We start from the raw sequence: 18,919 nt of genomic DNA on the forward strand, positions 1-18,919 counted from the left end.
CGCGCGTCGCTGTTGGCAACACAACTCGTCACGGAGGACAAAGAGGGCTCGTTTGTGAGGGTAGAGTGTTCGCGAATGGCACGATGGCGATGGCGAAGTTTGGATGGAGATGGCGGTCGGTTGAGGAAGGCTCGCTCGTGTCTCGTGTTTCGCGGCGGTCACGAGGTCGGCGCGGCAGGAGGGTCGGGGAAAAACAACAGCAACGGGAACGCGAGGAGAGAAGTACAGCAAAGCAAAGCACACCTAAACGAATGTGAGGTGGATGCTAGGGAAGATGGGTTGGGAGAAGGGAATGGTGATGATGATGAGGACGATGAGCAGCAGCACACGTCTCGAGTGGTACAGGCGTGGACGGCGAGGGAGAGAGAAAAGCAATGGAAGCAGGGCGCCAAGGAACGGGTTCGCAGAGATGGGCGCCCGTCAAATTAGCCTTTGCCGCTAATGCCAGGGCAGGAACGATGGGGAAAGAAAGGGGAGCGACACGCGTGATTGGCCTCGCGTCCGCGCCGGCCCAACTCTATCCCTCCCGCCCAATCCACGCCGGCCGTCTCGCGGATGAAACACATCGTCAAGAGGCCTCGCGCCCTCAAATCTTCCACTCTTCCAAGCCCGCCCGCATCGTCTCAAACGCACAGCAGTCTCGCGAATGCTGTCTACTGCATACTCGCTCTAATCGCAGACAATGCGAGCCACACAAGCAAGGCGTCCGCACTGTCCACCCCAGCGACAATAATAACCGCGCCTCATGGGCCAACCCTGGCCACCACCCTCGCTCGCTGGCGAAATGCTCATTTCCCAAAACGGAAGAAAGAGGAGCCCGGCGAGGTGACGGCGCCCGAAAGTGCGTGATGGCCACGCTGCACCGCCCGGGACGAGCTGCCGTTGCCTTCAATGTTCCCACTCCCATGAGTCTATTCCCAATTTACAGCCATCCGTGGGCCTGTAATTAGTCCATTTGTTACCCTTTGATTAGCCAGGCCCCCAAGAGAAATAACCTCCGGCTGGCCTGGGAGGTACGCGTCGGCTTACTGTGGCTTGATAACAAAGACGCGTTTGTTCCTTCGGCTTCGATTGGGAAGGGTTTAGCTTGCTCATTCCTTGCTTTCACGCAAGTGACTACCAGATACGCTTGAGCAGGGCAGGACATATCGCTCTTCACAGAATGCATATGCTGGCCATGGCGAGCAGTTGGAAGACCTCGACTCGTCAACGCGTGGCTGTTTACTCCAACGCGCTGGCATGTTTGATCAAAGAACCCGCCTAATTCGCCAAAATTCTCCGAAAGCCTTTCAATTTCCCTCATTGATATAGCATGAAAGGATTTCATCAAACAGAGCAACGACATCCTCATCTACCATAGTACAGGGTTGGTACCGCTTGGAGATACTACATGGCGACATACCGTATCATCAACTCCGCACCTCCACCCTTCTCTTCAGCACCTCTCGAGCATCGCCCACACTCAGCATCTCCAGCCCCAGCTCCCGCACCACTTGCCTTGCACTCTCATTGTCCGTGAACAACAGCCTGTCTACTTCGAACAGACCCAACTTCTTCTCTCCGCCGTCCCCAGTATCTGCATCGTCTTCCTCCCACGCTGTGTCTTCATCAAAAGCCTCCTCGCCTTCTTCTCCAGATTTCCCGCGTTGCACTCGCGGGATCTCGCCGCGCACAGGTAGACCGAGGAGCACACTCCCCTCCACAAGCCTCCTCATCCCCGCCCGGCCCTGGCCCATGCCAACAAACCGATCGACGTGCGAGCAAATGGTAGCCACGTCCGTGGACAGCTGCAAGGCGCCAGCAGTCGAGAAGAAGTGTCGGAGCAGCACTTGGTCCCAGATGTAATTCTGTATCGCGTGCAGCGCCTGTCGACTGATCCGCCTCGCCGCCAATTTGCCAACGGCCTTGCCCAAGAAGCCAAAGTACTCAGTAATCAGGCGTAGCATTGGGTCCAACTCGGCCGATGGCGCACTGCCTCCGGTGGTAGCAGAGGCAGAGGTCAGCGAACCCCACGTAGTGACGGCAGCGTACGGTCGCAGCGTCTCGCGGAGAGAGTAGCTGAGCATTTCGATGATCATGTTCTCGCTCCGCACCCGCAGGCTATGATATAGCCCTGCGGTTTCGTCGAACAGCGCACCCTGTAATTCGCCATCTGTCTCGCCGTCTTCACCAATCGCACCGCTCGTTTTCTGCTGCACCTCTTGAATGTCGCCGAGATGGCGGTTCACTCGCTCCGGCTCCTTCACCCGAGCTTGTAACTCTTCGTACAACTCGAGAAAGAAGACATCGTCACTCCAGTCGCGCATGGCTCGCTCTAGGTAGTCTGCCGATCCAAAAACGCGACACAATCGATCCAACCCTTTAATGCCCTGCACTTCGCTCTGTCGCTCCACCGATACGCCCGGGACTGTACGGCCGATGGTCGAGCTGCTGGCAACAAAGGCATCGAGACTGTTGCGCAGCCGGAGATTGAAGCGGTCGAAGATGGAAATTTGAATGTCGATGAGGAAGCGCATCTTCTGGCTGAAGCTTGCCAGGGGTCTATAGCGATTGGTGACTGTCTCCAGCAGGTCGTTGAGGCGAACGGCGGCTTTCATTGGTTTCGCGGCTTCGGAGCTGACGGAGTCGTAGTCGAGTTCGCCGGCGTCGGAGGCATCGATGATGGATTGGTAGCGAGCGACTGCAAAGTCGCGCTCGACTGTTAGCCATTGTGCAAAATATCCGCACGTGTCCAACAGGAAGTGCGCGAGGCCACGCCAGGGCAGGGAAGGCGAGATCGGCGAGTAGGAGTAGGATTCTTGTAGAGTGGCGTCGAAAGCCATGACTTCGTGAATCAGATGGCTGAGCAGCTGAGGCTGACTGGACACCTGGGTAGCAAAGCTGTAGAGTTTCCTCTTGAGCATCGGAAGCAGGGCTGTGATGAATGCTGAGAGTGCATCGATGTATGCCGGAGTGAGCGACAGGTCGGTCCCTCTGAACTGCTGCACAAGCAGAGGCTGGACTGCATTCTGCAAAAAGGTCGAGTATGTAGACAGCAACTCGGTTGTGTGGTGCAGGAAGTACTCGGGCTTGTCCAAGCGATTCGTAGCTTTGTTTCCGGAGAAGTGGTAGATGAATCGCTGCTCCAGCGCGTGGACCATGACCTCCAGGGCCCATAATGCGGGTGGCTCTTGCTTGGGAGCTTGGGTGGATACGCTGTGTTCCAGGTCCAGCAAATCCTGTTGTTGTAGCTTCAGGAGGCGAACAACGTTCGCACTCCATTCCTTCTCCAAGGCCAAGGGCACGGTGTCGGTCGGCTTCGGCCAGTTCATCTTCTTCAGCGTGCCTTCCAGATCGGCCGCGAACGAATTTTGTATAGTCTGACGCAGATCTTCAGCCTGGCGAGCGATGTAGTCTAGCAGATGCGGAGCAGCGCCTTCTGCCGCGTCCTGCAACGGCCGCAAGCTCGTCACGAGATGGCGTAGCTTTCCGTATGGCTCCATGGCAGCTTCGTCCGACTTGCCGAGTTGTGATGTGCATTCCGTTCGCAACCTGTCCACCGACTGTAGCAACTCGACGTATCCAGCAGCCACATCCAGCTTTCGCAACTTTTCCATGCTCGATTCGAACTTGCGCACCGCATCATCGCTTGTCTCGGATTGGGTGACCACAAGGAGTCGGCGATCCATGCTGCTTTGCTCTTTCTGAAAGGCTTGTGCCTTTCTTTGAATCGACTCGATATGCTGCTCGGCCTTTCGTTTGGCGCCATCGTGATCTCGCCTTGCGTCGTCGAGCTGAGAGACGGTGAGTGACTTTCCCCATACCTCATGCTGGCTGGTATACTAACCTGTTGTTTCAGCAGCTCTTGCTGACTTTTGACATTCTCCAGCAGCGAATCCAAAGATTCCAAGTCGGCCGAGGACTGGAATTTATCGTCAAGATAGTCCTGCACGCGGGAATCCATCGCCGGATGTCGTGTCTTCACGAGTCGCGAACATTCAGACGTCGAAAGTGGGAGCTGTTCAAGCTTTGGGAAACACATATCAAGACCCAAAGAGGCTAGCACCCGACTAGCGCCAACTCTATTTGACATCTCGTTCTCTTTCACCACAACTCGTCCGTACAACACCGTCTAAGAATCTCACTGCATGGTGTCTGAAAGCGACGCCAGACATGCTCACTTCTCCTGTTTGACCTGCTGATGTCCTTCCCAGCGCTCCCTCGTCTCTGCTCATGATCGTGCAGCTTCTGTTTGTTTCAAAGCTCCTAGCTGAACGTGTCACAAACATTGGCGGCGCCGACCACCCTCGCATCCCTGGACATATGTCACGTAATGTAAGTGCTCGCACCTTAATCAGACATGCTGTGCGGAAGGTGCGAACTGCTCCCCCGTTCACACATTCACCTTGCGGCGTTACATCATCTTCTTGACTGCTTGACCTCGTTGTCTTCCTTCACGTCCAATCTACCTTTCCTTCCCTCAACCTTTGTCGCCGGGTCGCCTCCTTCATCTTTGTCGCCGACTTGAAACGTCCTTCGTGTTCCTGCAATATCGCAGGGGGCACCATCATGGACATCTTCGTTCGCAGCCTGCCACCTCAGGCGACGCATCAAGAGGTCAAAGCAAGATACAAGATTACGACTTCCACGTGGTGAAGAGTCCGAGCGAAGCTTACGCCAACACCACCGTCCTAGATAAGCATTCCGGCGATGCCTTTCTGGCGGCATACGAAGTTCGGTCAGGCTCGCCTATCCAGGGCGGCACTAATCTGGACGTTCTCTACGATGACAAGAATGTCGATCGAAAAGTCGAGGCTTTACCGCGGGCCATCGCTTAGGCGGCGGTCGAGCAGGGAGCGTTGGTGGATCGTGAGCTGGGAGAGTTGGTTTCTTTCAGATATGTGGCTGCTGCGGTGTGCTTGAAGGAGCTGGAGAGGTTCTTGATTACCACGACGGGGAAAACGAAGGGCTTGCCTTCTGTGTGATGCAGTTTCTCGCCGGATGTCGAGAGCAGGTCCATGGCACTGAGATGCCGGAAGAGTGAGGAAGATGTGGTCTTTCGACTACTACGAAATTGTATGATGCTATAGAACTCTGCTCTCGTTTCCCGTCATTTGTCTTAGTAGCGCTGGTAACGCACGCAACCTCGCACTGCTTCGCTACCATGGTATCTGAAACGGCGTGGACAGCTTGTCCTTGGGCCCCAACACCGGCTCCGCAGTCCCAATATCGCCCGGTCCGCGAGGCGCCCAGTACTCTCCGGTATGGCTGATGTCGAACCCATCGATCCACTCCACGAGTGACTTGGCCGCAACATCAGGCGTCACAGCACCGCCGTCATCCCAGAACTGATCGAAGCCAACGCTAGCCGTGAGTTCAGTCCGCATGAAACCCGGGTGAACCTGATATCACTTCAATTAGCCAGCCGTTTCTAAAGTCATCGCACAATCCCCCACTCACCATCGCCACCGCAACCCCCTCTCCCTTCAAATCCAAACTCAGCAGTTTACCCGCCATATTCAACGCGGCCTTGCTCGCATGATGCCCATACAACCCTCCCCCCTCACTCTCGTGGCGGAGCGTAATCGACCCCGCCTCCGACGACACAAGAATAACCTTAGCACCCCTCGCCAGCAAACCCGCCTTGTGCAGCGCCGAAACGACAAACACAGGCCCAATCGCGCACGTCTTGTACATCAGGACCTCCTGCTCGAAATCCGGGTCGTCGAGGGACTCTTTGACGAAGAAGCCGGCGGAGATGATGACGATGTCTTGTTTGGTGCTTTTGAGGGCGGAGACGACTGTCGCGCCGGCGGCCTCTTCGCTCAAGTCTACTTTGGGGATCCAGTGGATTTTGGTGCTGTCTTCTTTGGGGGCGCTTTTGCGTGCGGTGCCGTGGACTGTGTCGCCTTTATCGGCGTATTTTTTGGCGAGTTCGTGGCCTAGGCCGCGCGTTGCGCCGACGATTAGGACGTTGGGCATTTTGCTGGTGGATGTTGTGAGTGTGATGGAAGGCGTGTCGTTGCTGCTGGTACCTGATGCTGATGACTATCGCATCACGTCATATCACGTCGGCGGCTCGCCACAAGGCTCCGTCGGCTGAGTGTGGTTCGCGAGACACATACCTTGTCCTGACAGGCCAATTGACGGATTTCATGACCAATCTACCTTCATCAATATTGGGGGTTGATACATCAAAGGCTGTGCTGCAGCGTTGCTCTTCTTGCTGATGGCTACCGGCAGATCTCGACCCTTCGACACCACGATGTTTTACCTTCTTAGCCAGATCTCAACCCTCCTCAGTGACTGCAACAAGACGATTGTCTCTCAAAGTAGAACGGCCACAGGGTGCTCTATTGTCTTTCATCTTTGTTTGTCCCAATGGCTTTGTGCATTCACTGCCTCTCCTCTTCACTCCTCCCACCCTGACTTCCCTCCATTGTTGCCGTTTCTTTGTTGCCGAACAGCTTCACGCGACAATGTTCATTATATATATACATCATGCGCCTCTACACTCCTCTCCTCTCCAGAATCTCAAACAAGAAGCCTTCAACATGGCGAGCAACACCCGAACAGCAGGCATGATCGCGGACAACCAGTGGTTCGTCCAAGAGATCATCGCCCAACGCATCGGCGCCAACTTCCTCCTCGAACTACTCGTCGTCTGGGAGGGATATACGGTCGAGGAAGCCACATGGGTAAGTTATCATCATCCCTTTGCCCTGGACACAAAGCACTTGCTAACTCGTGACTTTCTAGGAGCCTTCCGAGCACATCCACGGCGACATCCTCGGTATGTGGTTCAACATGAAGAAGGAACTCGTTGATCTCAATGACTTGGAGGAGGAGATGGAAGCTGACGCCGAAACCATGCAGGCCACCGAGTCGGAGACTCGCGAGGACAGCGAGGCGGAGAGTGAGAGTGATGAGGAGTCTGTGAGTGAGTTTACGCCAGACACTGACATGGAGACTTCCGAGTCGGAGCGCGAGTCGGAGTATGATTCTGAACAGGACGCCGATTTTGAGTGGGATGATTGAGAGAAGACCGCGATGGAAGATGATCAAGCACAGCAGCAAGTCAGACAGCCTCCCCCGCATCATCGAGAGTATATGTCATGTTCCTGAGCTCGTCATGCCTAGCGCCGGCATTAGTCTGCCTTCCGTTCGCATCTCGCAGATGATCGACACCCTGAACGGGCGCGGTGGCGCATTTTAATATTGAGCCTTTTGCTTGTTTCGGTTTGGCAATGACCCGGATGTAGATCTGCTGCGTCAATGGCGGCATAAATAGATCTGCTGGCCGGCACTCTGCTGCCCGTTCGCACCCACCTCGACGTCCCTCTCCTCCCTCCACAACACTCATCCAACACCATGCAACTCCTCCCCGTCTCCCTCGCCCTGCTCGGCACGGCCATGGCCATCCCGCAATGGGGAGGCCCCGGCTGGGGTGGGCCAGGCGGCAGCAGCGGCCAAAACTCCGCCTGCAGTCAAGCCGTCATCGCGCTGGCGACCGGCATCCATCTCAACATCGAGGGCCAGTACGGCGAATACAACGCGACGCTCAACGTCATCACCGTCGAGTCCAGTACGCCCGTCAACATGGAGGCCTTCTACATCGCCAAGGGCGAGCTGATGGCCAATGTGCAGGCCGGGATGAACCTGCGGCTCTTCAACCAGCAGATTGCCCCGCCGGGCAACGCGGCTATCCCGGGCCTTGCGAAGTATCAAGCTGCCGAGGAGACGGAGAAGGCGCTGGCCGCGGGGTTGACGGGCAATCCGGCGACTGATAAGGCTGCTTTGGATAGCTTGAAGAGCGATATCATGGCTGGCATTAAGTTGAATGAGAACAATCTCGCGGATGTGAGTTTGATGCTTACCATCATGAACGACGTTGTGCTAATGATGATTATAGGCTGTCGAAGGTTGCGACTTCACTCTGGCCTTCCCTCCGGCCGATGAGATGGGCTCGTAAGGTGACGCATGCCGCATACAAAAGAAGATACTTGTACATAATGTGTCTGCTTGATATCATAGCAGCCTAATCAACCGATGGGCTCATCCGTCGTCCACTCGAATACCCGTGTTCGAGAACGATCTACCCCATCACCCGCTTCTTCCTCTCCTTCGCTGCCCGCCACGATTCTGTACAACCCCTCTGGGGATCTGCACGCTTTCTCCGCTACTCTGCCCGCTACTCTGCCCCGTTCCACTTCCACCCCCACCTCGAGATCTCCGCACCAAACGAGATCTCTCCTGAAGCCACCCCAATGACTCGCAGATCTGCTCCAAGTCATACACAGTCCGCGGATCATTCAGCCTCGCCTCCGCCCTGCGGTCGACCTCGACACCTATGCATCGCCAATTGTCATCGGCGGTCTTACCCGGGTCCCATATGTCGCGCTCGAGCTTGAGGATGTCTACCATTTGGGTCCTGACTTCGTCACGCCGCCGTAGCCAGAATTGATAGGTCTGCTCTCAGGTTAGGAACACGTCCGCTTCTGGCACATATCGTCTGGCTTCTATGTGGCTGGAGATCAGTTCGGCTCTGCTGTACGCTGTTCTTCTCGCCGCGGATCCGGTGGCCCTGGACCCGGTATGTTGAAGATTGGCCATGGTGCGATTGATGGTCTGCTCTCGCGCTTCATCGCTGAATGAAATCGGGATTGTTGATGCTGGATACACCTGGTCGTTGGTCCGTAGCGGCTCTTGGTTCGCTCCCCACTGGGGGCGAGGCGGCCCCTGGCTCGATCCTCCTCTGCCGTTGTCTGACATCTTGTTACGGGTAGATTGAAGAGCAATGAGTAGATTGACAAACGTTAAGCAACTGATGGAGGGGGTAGACGGAATCTAGAGGAATTGGTCCTGTTCTATATATTCAGTACATGCCCTTTCACCACAGTGAATACGGTGTATGAGGTATAGTGAATGTTGCGTCGCGGCGAAGGTGAATGATGTTTGCCGGAGGTCGTGGTTAGTCGTACACAACATGTTGTGTCTCTACTAGTACTTGTCACGTTCATCAGATTGCACAGATCTGTGCTACCTCGTGAGGTAATACCCGGCTCTTTGGATGGAGGAGATGCCTCGCTCGCTGTTCATCGAGCGCGGTGAATAGATGACGTCCCGCCGAGGCTGAGAGATGCCTGAGGCACGCAGGGTCAGGCTTCACAACAAAAATTCCACTCGCCTTTCGACTTTTCTTTGTCTTCTTACGCATCCCCCTCCCATCCCCATTGCTCCCTCCCCCGCGCTTCAGTGACTGCTCCGCCGCTCAATCATCCCCTCCTCGAGTGGATTTAGTTATCCTAACTCGGCCTCCAGCGAGCAGTAATCACTGCCTGTACCCCACGACACAGTCTATTCAAAGCGCATTTCGAGCCTCTCCACGCGCATCACCACCCCAGCGATCCTCTCAACGCCGAGTGCACCACCTGCCGCAACCCTTCACGGCCTTGCGATCAAGATGGCGCAACCTACCCAGCTTGCTTGTAAGTAGTTCTGCGCTAACCGCCAACCCGACGAATGCTGACAAGAGCCGCCAAACAGACCGTACCTCCAAGCATGTCGGAGTCTTTGACGCCGCTCCCGTCTACGAGAATCTGCCCGCTTTCGATAGACCCGAAGGCAACCTTCGATGCTGCGTTTACTCCCCCGACGGCCGCTTCTTCGCATGGGCCGCACCCGACAGAGTCACCGTAATCGATGCATCCGTGGGCCACGTTGTGACCATCCTCCCCGCCGAGAACGTCTATGAGCTCGGATTCTCGCCCGCCGGGACATATATCATAACATGGCAGCGGCCCACAAAGGATGAAGAAGGCAATACCACCAAGAATCTCAAGGTCTGGCGCACGCTCGACGAGAATGCGGGCCAAGCCGGCGAAAGAGATGTGATCGGCAAGTTTGTACAGAAGAACCAGACCGGGTGGAATCTGCAGTACACCTCCGACGAGCAGTTCTGCGCGCGCGCGGTCAACAACGAGATTCAAATCTACGAGAGCAAAGACCTGGCCAAGGTGTGGAACAGACTGCATGTGGAAGGCGTGGCGGACTTTGCGGTTGCCCCGGGCAAGACGCATTCGATTGCCGTCTTTGTCCCGGAGCGCAAGGGCCAGCCGGCTTCGGTCAAGGTCTTCAACGTGCCGCAGTTCAATGCGCCCGTCTCGCAAAAGACCTTCTTCAAGGGTGACAAGGTGCAGCTGAAATGGAACGAGCACGGCACGAGCTTGATCGTGCTCGCGCAGACGGAAGTGGACAAGAGCAACAAGAGCTACTATGGAGAGACGAACATGTACATCCTCAGCGCCAATGGAGGCTTCGACTCTCGCATCCAACTGGACAAGGAGGGGCCCATACACGATGTCACCTGGTCGCCCAATTCAAAGGAGTTCGCCGTGGTGTACGGTTACATGCCGGCCAAGACGACCATTTTTAACGTCAGGGCTGTGGCGACGCACAGCTTCGACTTGAAACCTAGAAACACCATTCTTTTCTCCCCCACCGGTCGGTTCCTCATCGTTGCCGGCTTTGGAAACTTGGCGGGGCAGATGGACATCTACGACCTGGAGAAGAACTATCTAAAGGTCTGCACGATCGAGGCCAGCAATGCAAGCATATGCCACTGGAGCCCCGACGGCAAGCATATTCTTACCGCCACCACAAGTCCCAGACTGCGCGTCGACAATGGCATTCGGATTTGGCACGTGGGAGGCGGCTTGATGTACAACGAAGACATGCACGAGCTCTACCACGTCATCTGGCGGCCGCAGTCTGCGGTTCAGCACCCATCGGAAGACCCCCTGCATCCCGTTCCGACTCCTCATGCGTCCGCCCTGGAATATCTCGGCAAGCTCAAGACGCCCTCCAAACCCGCTGGAGCGTACAGACCACCAGGTGCACGCGGATCCGCAACTCCATTAGCTTTCAAGCGTGAAGACGAAGGTGGCGCAGCGTTCGTCCGCGACATCATGTCCGGCAAAGACCACGAAGCGAACGGCTTCGCTCACCGGCCTAGAAGGCGCGAAGTCCCCGGAGCAGAGACGGTGGAGCCGAAACTACCTCCCGGCGCCGCGCCAGGCGGAGGTGTCAGTCTCACCGCCGCTGAAGGTGACGAAAATCTGAGTAAAGCGGCGTTGAAGAACAAGAAGAAGCGAGAAGCGAAGAAGGCGAAGGATGCAGAGGCCAAGACCGCGGGCCTCGCGGCGCCTACAGAGAACGGAGGCGGTGCAGCACAGGCTTCCCCAAGCCGGAGTCCAGAGCGACGAAGTCGTCCGCACTCTCCTTCTCGACCGAAGAGCGGATACGAAACGCCACGAAGAAGAGAAGGAAGCCGACAACGCGGCCCACCACTCAACACCACCATCCCTCCCCCTAACGGCCAGCCCGCACCAGCAGCAGCACCCGCACCTGCAGCCCCGGAACCCGTCGCCGCCGCTGCCGCCCCAGAGCTCACAGTCACCACTCCCGGCGCCGGCTCACCGCACGAAAAGAAGATCCGATCGCTGCTTAAGAAGCTTCGGGCCATTGACGATTTGAAGATGCGCCAGGCGGGCGGCGAGAAGCTCGAGGGCACGCAGGTGCTGAAGATTGGGACCGAGGCTGGGGTGCGGAAGGAGTTGGCCGATGTGGGGTATCGGGATGAGTGAGGTTGTGGAAGGAAGTGTGAGGGGAGGATGGGTATTAGAGGCTATGGAGTGAGTTGAGAGTTTTGCAATGAACATTCGTGATGAGTGAAGTTGAGAGTTCTTCCTTCTTCCTTTCATTGTTTCCTATTTCAATTTTCCGTCCGAGCGAGATCGTTAGAAGACGGTGACCGCTTTCTCTGCTATCCCAGTACTTCTTCTCGCCTCCGCCGCATCTTGACCGTCGCTTTCTCCGACGGAGTCGACACCTCGCCCATTTCAAGGAGAGGCATCGGTTCCTCCAACGGCTGGAACTCGTAGCGAGTGATGAGAGTAGCGAGTATGATCTTCATCGCTTGCACAGCGAAGAAGCGGCCGGGACTGTGAGACACGTAGACGAGTCAGTGAGACACGCTGACCAGGTTCCGAGGAAGATCAAACTCACCACGCATGTCTCCCCAATCCAAACGACATGAAGTCTTCAGTAATATGCACCGCCGCTTTCCCCACGTCCTCTTTTTCCTCCGTCGTACCCCCCTCATCGCCCCCCTCCCGATAAAACCGCAAAGGAGCAAACTTCCCTCCCCTTTCCCAAACCCCCTCATCCAACTGCCTCGGCCCAAACACCACACAAACATGCGTACCACACGGCAAATACAATCCATCGGGCGTCGTGAGGCCCGTGGGAGCCACGACTTCGCGCCCTAGGCCGCGGCCGTTCATGGGCTTGAAGCGGAGGGATTCGCGGATTACGGAGTCGAGGGCGGGGGTTTGAGAGCGGAGGGTTGTGGGGTTTTGGGAGAGGGTGGGGAGGAGGGGGGCGGTTTCGGTGAGGAGGGTTTGGATGAGGGAGGGGGTTGGGGGTTGGGTGGAGGTTAGGATGTTGTGGAGGGTTGACGAGGTGTTGAGGGCGGTTGTGTGGACGGCTATTGTCGTTTGGGTTAGGTCTTGTGTCTTTACTTGGTAGGGTGAGACATGACTTACCGAAGAAGTTGAGGAAGACGGTCTTGTGCGCGATCTCGCTCAGAGTCATCCTCGCTGCTGCGTCGCGGCCTGCGAGCTTCGCATCGAGAAGCCATTGTAGCACGTCGTTTGGCGGGGGTTTCACATCCTTCTCATCTGATCCACTCTGTGCAGCGAGTCGCTCATATAGGACAGGAAGGACAAGCCGCTTCAATTTCCAATCCTGGAATCGCACGGGCAGAGCAATGACCGGACCGAGCATGGGTTGCAGGCACTGCGGAACGAGGTAGCGGATGACGGCCGAGCAGATGCCAATAGCAAACTCCCAGCTCTTGAGTGCAGACATGAACCGCTTATTTCGACAGAGCGACTCCCCGACAAACGCGCGGTTACTCAGACGTCGGGCGGTGTTGAGGATGATCTCGACGATTTTGACATCGGCCCAGTCTTCATCAGACGAGAGAAGGGGCTCGATACTCTCGTCAAATGACGCGCGCACTTCGTCCAGTATATCGGGCAGAGTAGCATTGAGATGCCGAGTCAGATCGCGTCGAATGACGCTGAAGTCCACTATGGCTGCCAAATCGGGTCCATGGCCTAGATACTTCGTCGCAAGCACATCTTCGAAAACGCTGGAGGTGCTGAGGACGTTGTCTGGGAAGCTGATTAACCACGGGATGTGAGACGGGGGGAGCACGACGTCGGGCCAGTTGAGCGAGGGGAGGATGAAGGGTTGGCCGTGCTTGCTGTATTTCTCGTAGCCTTCGAGCAGGGGGTCGCGTTTGGCGGTGATTTCGCGCAGATTGGCGCGCAGTTTGGGGAAGAGGCGTTTGTTATTCAACCCCGCCCAGGGAATGTTGGGGGGTGCGAGACGGGTTCTTGACCATTGGATGGAGAGTAGGATGATGAATGGAGTGGCGAGGAGGGATGTAGAGGCTATGAGGGCTTTGTACAGGTAGTGCATGGCGTGGATGGGGATGAAGATGGAGGTTTGGATGAGAGATGGAGAGAGAAAGCAACGAATCCAGGGAATGGGGAGTGTAGGCCTTATATACCTACTTGAGACGCGTCAAAAGACGTCTCTCCTCAGGCGTCATATCCGGCCATTGTTGACCGGGTTGTGAGGAGAAGGACATGTGGTCAGGCTGGTGACTCGATGGATGGTCGGAACGACGTTCCGCCAGCCAATCGTAGAGCTCCGCTTTCCAACGGTACGAATACGATACGAAAACGAGCAGGACGGGCGGCACGGCGACGACTTGTACCTCGACAGGGTACTAGATCAGAACAACAAGCCTCGGAACTCGGCGCAGGGTGGTTTGAGCAGATGAACGAGATGAAGCATCGGTGACGGTAATCGTGAACTCATTCTATCAATCTCTGACGACGTCAACTAATACAAGCAAGCTAAAGTGCAATCACAATGCGGGAATAACGACCGCAGCCGCAACAAAGGCCAGCATAGCCAACACACTGCCCTCCACCTTGCCCACGCCGCCGAGAACAGGCGGCGTGATCGACGTCGGATGCGTGTAAATCGGCTTCATCGTGCCGTAGGTGTGAGTGGTGTGCGAGTAGCTGACGGTGGTGCTGGGCGAGTAAGCCGCCGGTGTAGTCGTAGACGAATGCACTGGAGCGGATGTTGAGGGGTACGATGGTGTGGTCGATGACCAGGAGGAGGGAGTGGACGGTGGAGACGACCAAGTGTAGTGAGAGCTTGATGGCGTCGGCACCGGGCTGAGAGGCAGGCTCACCGTGCTGGTCCAGATGTGAGGAGTGCAGGTTGTGCATGCCTCGCTGGTGATGGTGACGACGGAGGTCGTCGGTTTGCTGACCACGGGAGATTGAGGGGGAGACGGTGCCGGCGTGTGCCAGACCGGGGGAGGAAGCTCGAAGTGAGGAGGGGGTGTCGGGATGGTCCAGACGGGCGGGGGAAGCTCGGTGTGAGGGGGCGGCGCCGGGGTAGTCATCCCCGGCCAGGTGGTCGGAGCTGGATGCGTGGCGGTCGGAGTGTTGAGGCACCAAGTCGGGATGGACATGACGGTGGAGGTCTCAGTCTCGTAGATGCGCATGGTGACGGTCTCGGTCTCGGCCTCCCAGCGACGAGCTCGCACCTTCGAAGGAGTTGCCTCGCTGATCACGCCTGGAACGATGCAGAGTGTCAGCCGTGGCAGTGATGCATGTCTGGTTGGGTGCCAACTCACTGCATGCAGATGGACGCATGCCTTTGGGAAAGCCCTCACAGAGTGCCGCCGGCACATGCTGAAGGTGAGGGATGACCATGTCTTCGACGGATGTCGGGGTTGCGGCAGCATCCCGGCGGCGATCAGTGACAGTGTGAGTGTGGTACTCGAAGGTCGTCTTTGTGCGGGGAGATGTGTCTGGATGTGTGTCCAGATCTACGATCAAGTAGTGTCAGACAAGGGACGAAGAGCGAGGTATAGTCTCAAACATACCACACGTTCCAGAGTCGATCAACCAATCGCAGAACCAGGACTCGACGAAGCTCCACTTCTCCCTCGGCGAATCATTACAAGGCCCACACCAGCTGATGTCGCGGTCGTGGATGTCCCACGCAGAGACGCCTGAGGAGGATCAGCTGAAATGTCAATGAGGCGGTGGTGGATGAGGACTGACTGCTGAACAGGGCAGCCGCGGCCACGACGGCAAGGGTGTTGATATGCATGGTTGATTGGTGTTGTGAAGATTGATGCTGGTGGATGGATGGATGTGTGAAAGTTGTGGACGATGAGACGAGCGAAGATGCTGGATGCTGATGCTGGGAAGATGATGGTGGAGAGAGAGAAGAGAAGAGAAGATCGAGGAGAGGAGAAGAAATAGGCCTTGCATCTTCCTGACCGTTGCATTGGCAACAGGAGAAGTGGAAAGACCGAGAGGGCGTTGAGGGCAGGTTCATCGCTGCAATCGCATGTGGTGGAAGTCGCAGGGCTGCAACGCCGGCAGGATCACGCCATGTACAGCCTTGCAATTGCTTCACATCGAGACGAGCCTCCCATATTCAGATTGTTCTTGACTCATGTGCGTCGTCCATGTCTCGGGTCATCGCAGCGGAGAGCACTTGATGTGTCTCGTGAGTGCTGAATCGTGAATGCGGGATGTTGGGTCTCAGACACGTGCACGCGCTTGCCGACTCGCTCCTTCCCCTTTCACCCACCCACCACGTTCCTTCCTCTTTCAACACAAACATACGTAACCCCGACGGCACTCCCGTGCGTGCATCACCAGCCCTTTCCATTTTTTTCTCCCTGACGCGTCCCCAACGTTTTCTCTTCCCTTCCACACAAACTTCCACCTTCGCTTCCGCTCTCACAGCTTCTTCACACTCGTTTTCCACCATCCTCCTCATCTCCCACTCTCCATCCTCTTGTTGCTCTCGTCGACAAGACTCACCGTCGTTATCCTCACGTCACCTCACTCTTCCCACATCAAGCAAGATGCAGTTCAAGAAGGCTGCCGTCGCAGCGGCTGGTTTGCTGGCCACCACGCACGCCGCAGTCATCGAAGGCAGACAGCAGGGTAAGCAAGCATTCAGCATCCATCTTCCTCACATCACGCACACCGCTGACCGCTCTGCAGCCAAGGACCTCACCACCGTGACGAAGCTCTCCACCGAGCCCGCTGCCGTCATCACTCAAGTCATGGTGATCGATGAGGTGCCGGCCGTGTTCATCTCCACCCAGTACTCCACCGACACCATCACCATCCTCTCCTGCCCTGCCTCCGTCACCAACTGCCCGGCTTCGTCCACCTCGGTCATCACTTCGGTCATTCCCACGGACACCACGGTCTGCCCCCTCACCGTCACCCGCTCCAGCTTGTCCGTTCCCTCGTCGTCCATTCCCGCTTCGATCCAGTCGGGCAGCTCTCTAGCTGGTGGCCAGACCAACAGTGGCTCTGCTTCCAACTCTGCGTCCACGATTACAATCACCAGCACTCGCACCGGAACATCCACCCTGACGCTCCAGTCAACCAGCGGCCCTCTTTCGCCCTACAGCTCATCGGCTGTGGCGTCCTCGAGCGGGCCAGCATCCGCCCCGGCATCCTCGAGCGGCTCGGCATCTGCCCCTGCGTCATCAAGCGGGCCAGCATCTGCTCCAGCATCGTCAAGCGTGTCTGCCTCTGCTCCCGCGTCGTCCAGCGCTGCTCCATCCAGCGGGTCGCCGTCAGTCGGTGCCACTTCGGCCAGTGCCTCTCCCAGCGGCCCAGCCAGTGCTCCGGCGTCTTCTTCGTCGCCTGCCAGCTCAGCCAGCTCTGCATCGGCATCTGCTCCAGCATCTTCCAGCTCTACCTGGGCCACCTCCGTCACTCCAGCCTCTGTGGTTAGCCCTTCCTCGGCAGCTCAGACATCTTCAAGTGCGGCCGGTGCTGCATCCAGCTCCAAGCCGGCCAGCCAATCGTCTAACGCGGTCAGTGCTCAGTCCGCCTCGCCCTCTTTGGTCGGCTACACCACGCCCGCTGTGGGCTCCAGCCAATCCTCGAGTGCCGCCGGTGCCCAGTCGACTCCAGCCTCCAACAGTGCAAGCGCCTCTGCAGTTCCACCCAGCAGCAACAGCATCGGGGCGGTCACTGGCTCGTCGTCGTCCATCTCGGCCACTTCGACCATGATCTTGACATCGACAATCACCAGCACAAGCCGCTTGACGCTGGCAAGCTCATCCGTTGGTGCGTCTTCGGCCTCCGGTGCTGCAAGCGTAAGTTGACCCTCCATCTCCTCAATGATCATTGCTGACAAGTCCACAGAGCGCCGCCGCGACCTCGGCATCGTCAGGAGTGGCATCCTCGCCAGCTACTGCTTCGTCTTCCGCCGGAGGTGCTCCAGGAGGATACTCCTACGCGCCGCCGTCGGCATCTAGCAGCCTCGCTGGTGCCATCACCGGACCCGCGGGCACCGCCTCTTCAGGCTACCCGAGTGCCTCGACCAACGGCACCGTCAGCACCGGTCTTCCGACTCCTGTGCCATACACCGGCGCCGCCGCTCAGGGCTTCGACATCAACCTGCCCGGGTGCACCGTGCTCGGCCTTGCCATGGCGGTGCTGTTCATCTAAGCGCCCTCGCGGTGCTGAACATCCTGAGCGAGATGCTCATTGCAACGCTCATCACTTCTTCTCACACACACTCGTTTGACCCTCCTGTCGCCAGTGCTTACCTTTGAGTGCTCGGTGACATCTACTCTGCTGTTGATGCATGTGTTATGGAGCGTAGATCAAACGGGTATGTGTAGCTTTGCTTTTTCGCGAGACGAGCTGTTTTCAGAGTGCGAGTAGATAGTCGCAGTAATGGACGAGTGGTTTCCCAATTCTTCTTCCCTTGCCCGTTCAACATGGCGCGTTGCATCCTTGTGAGGAATGATGCGCGTCGAAGATTGGAGACGTGGAAGACGGTAGAGGTCGTTTGCGCACAAATGAGCACGGCGTGATTAAAATTACGCAGATATCAGGCTGTATCAACGACATCATCACGACCTCATCTCATGCGGTCCCCATTGCAATCTAACACATTCACTCATTCCACAACCCTAATGCCCCCATCTACATAACCTCCATCATCCTCCAAAAATGTCAACCTCAACAACCCCCCCAACACCCCCCTTCCACCGCCTCCTCTCCTTCTACTCCAACCGCTCCCCCCACCCAGACACCCAAACCATCCGCCTCCAAGACTCCCTCTCCGGCAACCTAGCCCTCGGTCTCGACTTCCCCGTCGCCCTAGCCATAGCTCTAGGCCGCCACCTCTGGCTCTCCAACACCACCTTCTTCTCCCTCAACATCCACGTCCCGTCCGTCCGCGTGACGGAAACGCTGCTCGAGGGTGTGAAGGTAGAGGAGAAGAGGGATTACTCTTGTGGGGAGATTGTGGGGCTTGCGAGGGAAGTGGGTGGGTGGAAGAGTGCGTTGGATGCGGTGGGGTTGTGGGCGCTGGCTGCTGATGTTGGAACTGGGGCGTTGAGGGGTGCGGATGTAAGGGCTTTTAATGAGGGGACTTTGTTGGCCGGGTTGGAGAGGAGGAGGAAGGGAAGGGGGGATGTGCTGCCTTTGTGGAGGGGGGGTCCGATTTCGTGAGTTGTTCCTATTTGCTATTGATCTGTAGATGTCATGCTAATCTCCTTGGTCTAGCGTTGCGGGCCATTCGTGGGTTGTGAAGAAGATGTTTGGCGTTGATGTCTATCAGGCGGATTCCAAAGATGACTGAGAACGGATCAAGGCCGACCTCATCAGCGATCCGCGGGACATCCGCTCATGGCCCAACTGGCGCATCTCCGTGACATCCATTCTCGAAATTTGGCAACTCGTGGGTCCACCATCGAGGAACTTCGCTGGACCGAGATGTGCCAAAT

At 56.9% G+C, this 18,919-nt stretch overlaps 10 protein-coding genes across 10 annotated transcripts; 6 read left to right on the forward strand and 4 right to left on the reverse strand.

Moving 5' to 3' along the window:
- The first annotated feature begins 57 nt into the window (after positions 1–57).
- Positions 58–1,180, forward strand: BDY17DRAFT_175915 (uncharacterized protein). Its single transcript, XM_033729853.1, has one exon. The coding sequence runs from the start codon at positions 375–377 to the stop codon at positions 948–950; it is 576 nt and encodes a 191-aa protein (XP_033588585.1). The 5' UTR covers positions 58–374; the 3' UTR covers positions 951–1,180.
- A 229-nt stretch (positions 1,181–1,409) lies between these two features.
- Positions 1,410–3,943, reverse strand: BDY17DRAFT_317653 (TIP-1 family-domain-containing protein; the record flags this gene model as incomplete). The annotated part of the gene is made up of 2 exons (XM_033736122.1): positions 1,410–3,773; positions 3,827–3,943. 2 exons carry the CDS (start codon positions 3,941–3,943, stop codon positions 1,410–1,412), a joined length of 2,481 nt encoding a protein of 826 aa, XP_033588586.1.
- Positions 3,944–5,032: 1,089 nt separating this feature from the next.
- BDY17DRAFT_300104 (uncharacterized protein) lies at positions 5,033–6,067 on the reverse strand. Its single transcript, XM_033734007.1, has 2 exons — positions 5,440–6,067; positions 5,033–5,381 (listed from the first exon to the last, which is right to left on the reverse strand). Exons 1-2 carry the CDS (start codon positions 5,959–5,961, stop codon positions 5,139–5,141), a joined length of 765 nt encoding a protein of 254 aa, XP_033588587.1. The 5' UTR covers positions 5,962–6,067; the 3' UTR covers positions 5,033–5,138.
- A 49-nt stretch (positions 6,068–6,116) lies between these two features.
- Positions 6,117–7,086, forward strand: BDY17DRAFT_300106 (uncharacterized protein). Its single transcript, XM_033734008.1, has 2 exons — positions 6,117–6,677; positions 6,739–7,086. The coding sequence occupies exons 1-2, from the start codon at positions 6,459–6,461 to the stop codon at positions 7,015–7,017; spliced, it is 498 nt and encodes a 165-aa protein (XP_033588588.1). The 5' UTR covers positions 6,117–6,458; the 3' UTR covers positions 7,018–7,086.
- A 1-nt stretch (position 7,087) lies between these two features.
- On the forward strand, positions 7,088–8,082 carry BDY17DRAFT_347258 (uncharacterized protein). The gene is made up of 2 exons (XM_033738125.1): positions 7,088–7,839; positions 7,892–8,082. Exons 1-2 carry the CDS (start codon positions 7,351–7,353, stop codon positions 7,949–7,951), a joined length of 549 nt encoding a protein of 182 aa, XP_033588589.1. The 5' UTR covers positions 7,088–7,350; the 3' UTR covers positions 7,952–8,082.
- Positions 8,083–9,442: 1,360 nt separating this feature from the next.
- Positions 9,443–11,624, forward strand: BDY17DRAFT_325520 (eukaryotic translation initiation factor eIF2A-domain-containing protein; the record flags this gene model as incomplete). Its single annotated transcript, XM_033737373.1, has 2 exons — positions 9,443–9,467; positions 9,526–11,624. The coding sequence occupies 2 exons, from the start codon at positions 9,443–9,445 to the stop codon at positions 11,622–11,624; spliced, it is 2,124 nt and encodes a 707-aa protein (XP_033588590.1).
- An 18-nt stretch (positions 11,625–11,642) lies between these two features.
- BDY17DRAFT_300112 (cytochrome P450) lies at positions 11,643–13,672 on the reverse strand. Its single transcript, XM_033734009.1, has 3 exons — positions 12,585–13,672; positions 12,046–12,526; positions 11,643–11,981 (listed from the first exon to the last, which is right to left on the reverse strand). Exons 1-3 carry the CDS (start codon positions 13,525–13,527, stop codon positions 11,804–11,806), a joined length of 1,602 nt encoding a protein of 533 aa, XP_033588591.1. The 5' UTR covers positions 13,528–13,672; the 3' UTR covers positions 11,643–11,803.
- Positions 13,673–13,880: 208 nt separating this feature from the next.
- BDY17DRAFT_175969 (uncharacterized protein) lies at positions 13,881–15,579 on the reverse strand. Its single transcript, XM_033729854.1, has 4 exons — positions 15,201–15,579; positions 15,020–15,148; positions 14,768–14,962; positions 13,881–14,706 (listed from the first exon to the last, which is right to left on the reverse strand). The coding sequence occupies exons 1-4, from the start codon at positions 15,478–15,480 to the stop codon at positions 13,982–13,984; spliced, it is 1,329 nt and encodes a 442-aa protein (XP_033588592.1). The 5' UTR covers positions 15,481–15,579; the 3' UTR covers positions 13,881–13,981.
- On the forward strand, positions 15,547–17,691 carry BDY17DRAFT_175988 (uncharacterized protein). Its single transcript, XM_033729855.1, has 3 exons — positions 15,547–16,100; positions 16,161–17,275; positions 17,325–17,691. Exons 1-3 carry the CDS (start codon positions 15,680–15,682, stop codon positions 17,628–17,630), a joined length of 1,842 nt encoding a protein of 613 aa, XP_033588593.1. The 5' UTR covers positions 15,547–15,679; the 3' UTR covers positions 17,631–17,691.
- A 449-nt stretch (positions 17,692–18,140) lies between these two features.
- Positions 18,141–18,774, forward strand: BDY17DRAFT_252937 (uncharacterized protein; the record flags this gene model as incomplete). Its single annotated transcript, XM_033731298.1, has 2 exons — positions 18,141–18,640; positions 18,699–18,774. The coding sequence occupies 2 exons, from the start codon at positions 18,141–18,143 to the stop codon at positions 18,772–18,774; spliced, it is 576 nt and encodes a 191-aa protein (XP_033588594.1).
- Between the last annotated feature and the right edge of the window lie 145 nt (positions 18,775–18,919).

The sequence above is a fragment of the Neohortaea acidophila genome, assembly GCF_010093505.1.
Source record: "Neohortaea acidophila strain CBS 113389 unplaced genomic scaffold BDY17scaffold_7, whole genome shotgun sequence".
Taxonomy (NCBI): domain Eukaryota; kingdom Fungi; phylum Ascomycota; class Dothideomycetes; order Mycosphaerellales; family Teratosphaeriaceae; genus Neohortaea; species Neohortaea acidophila.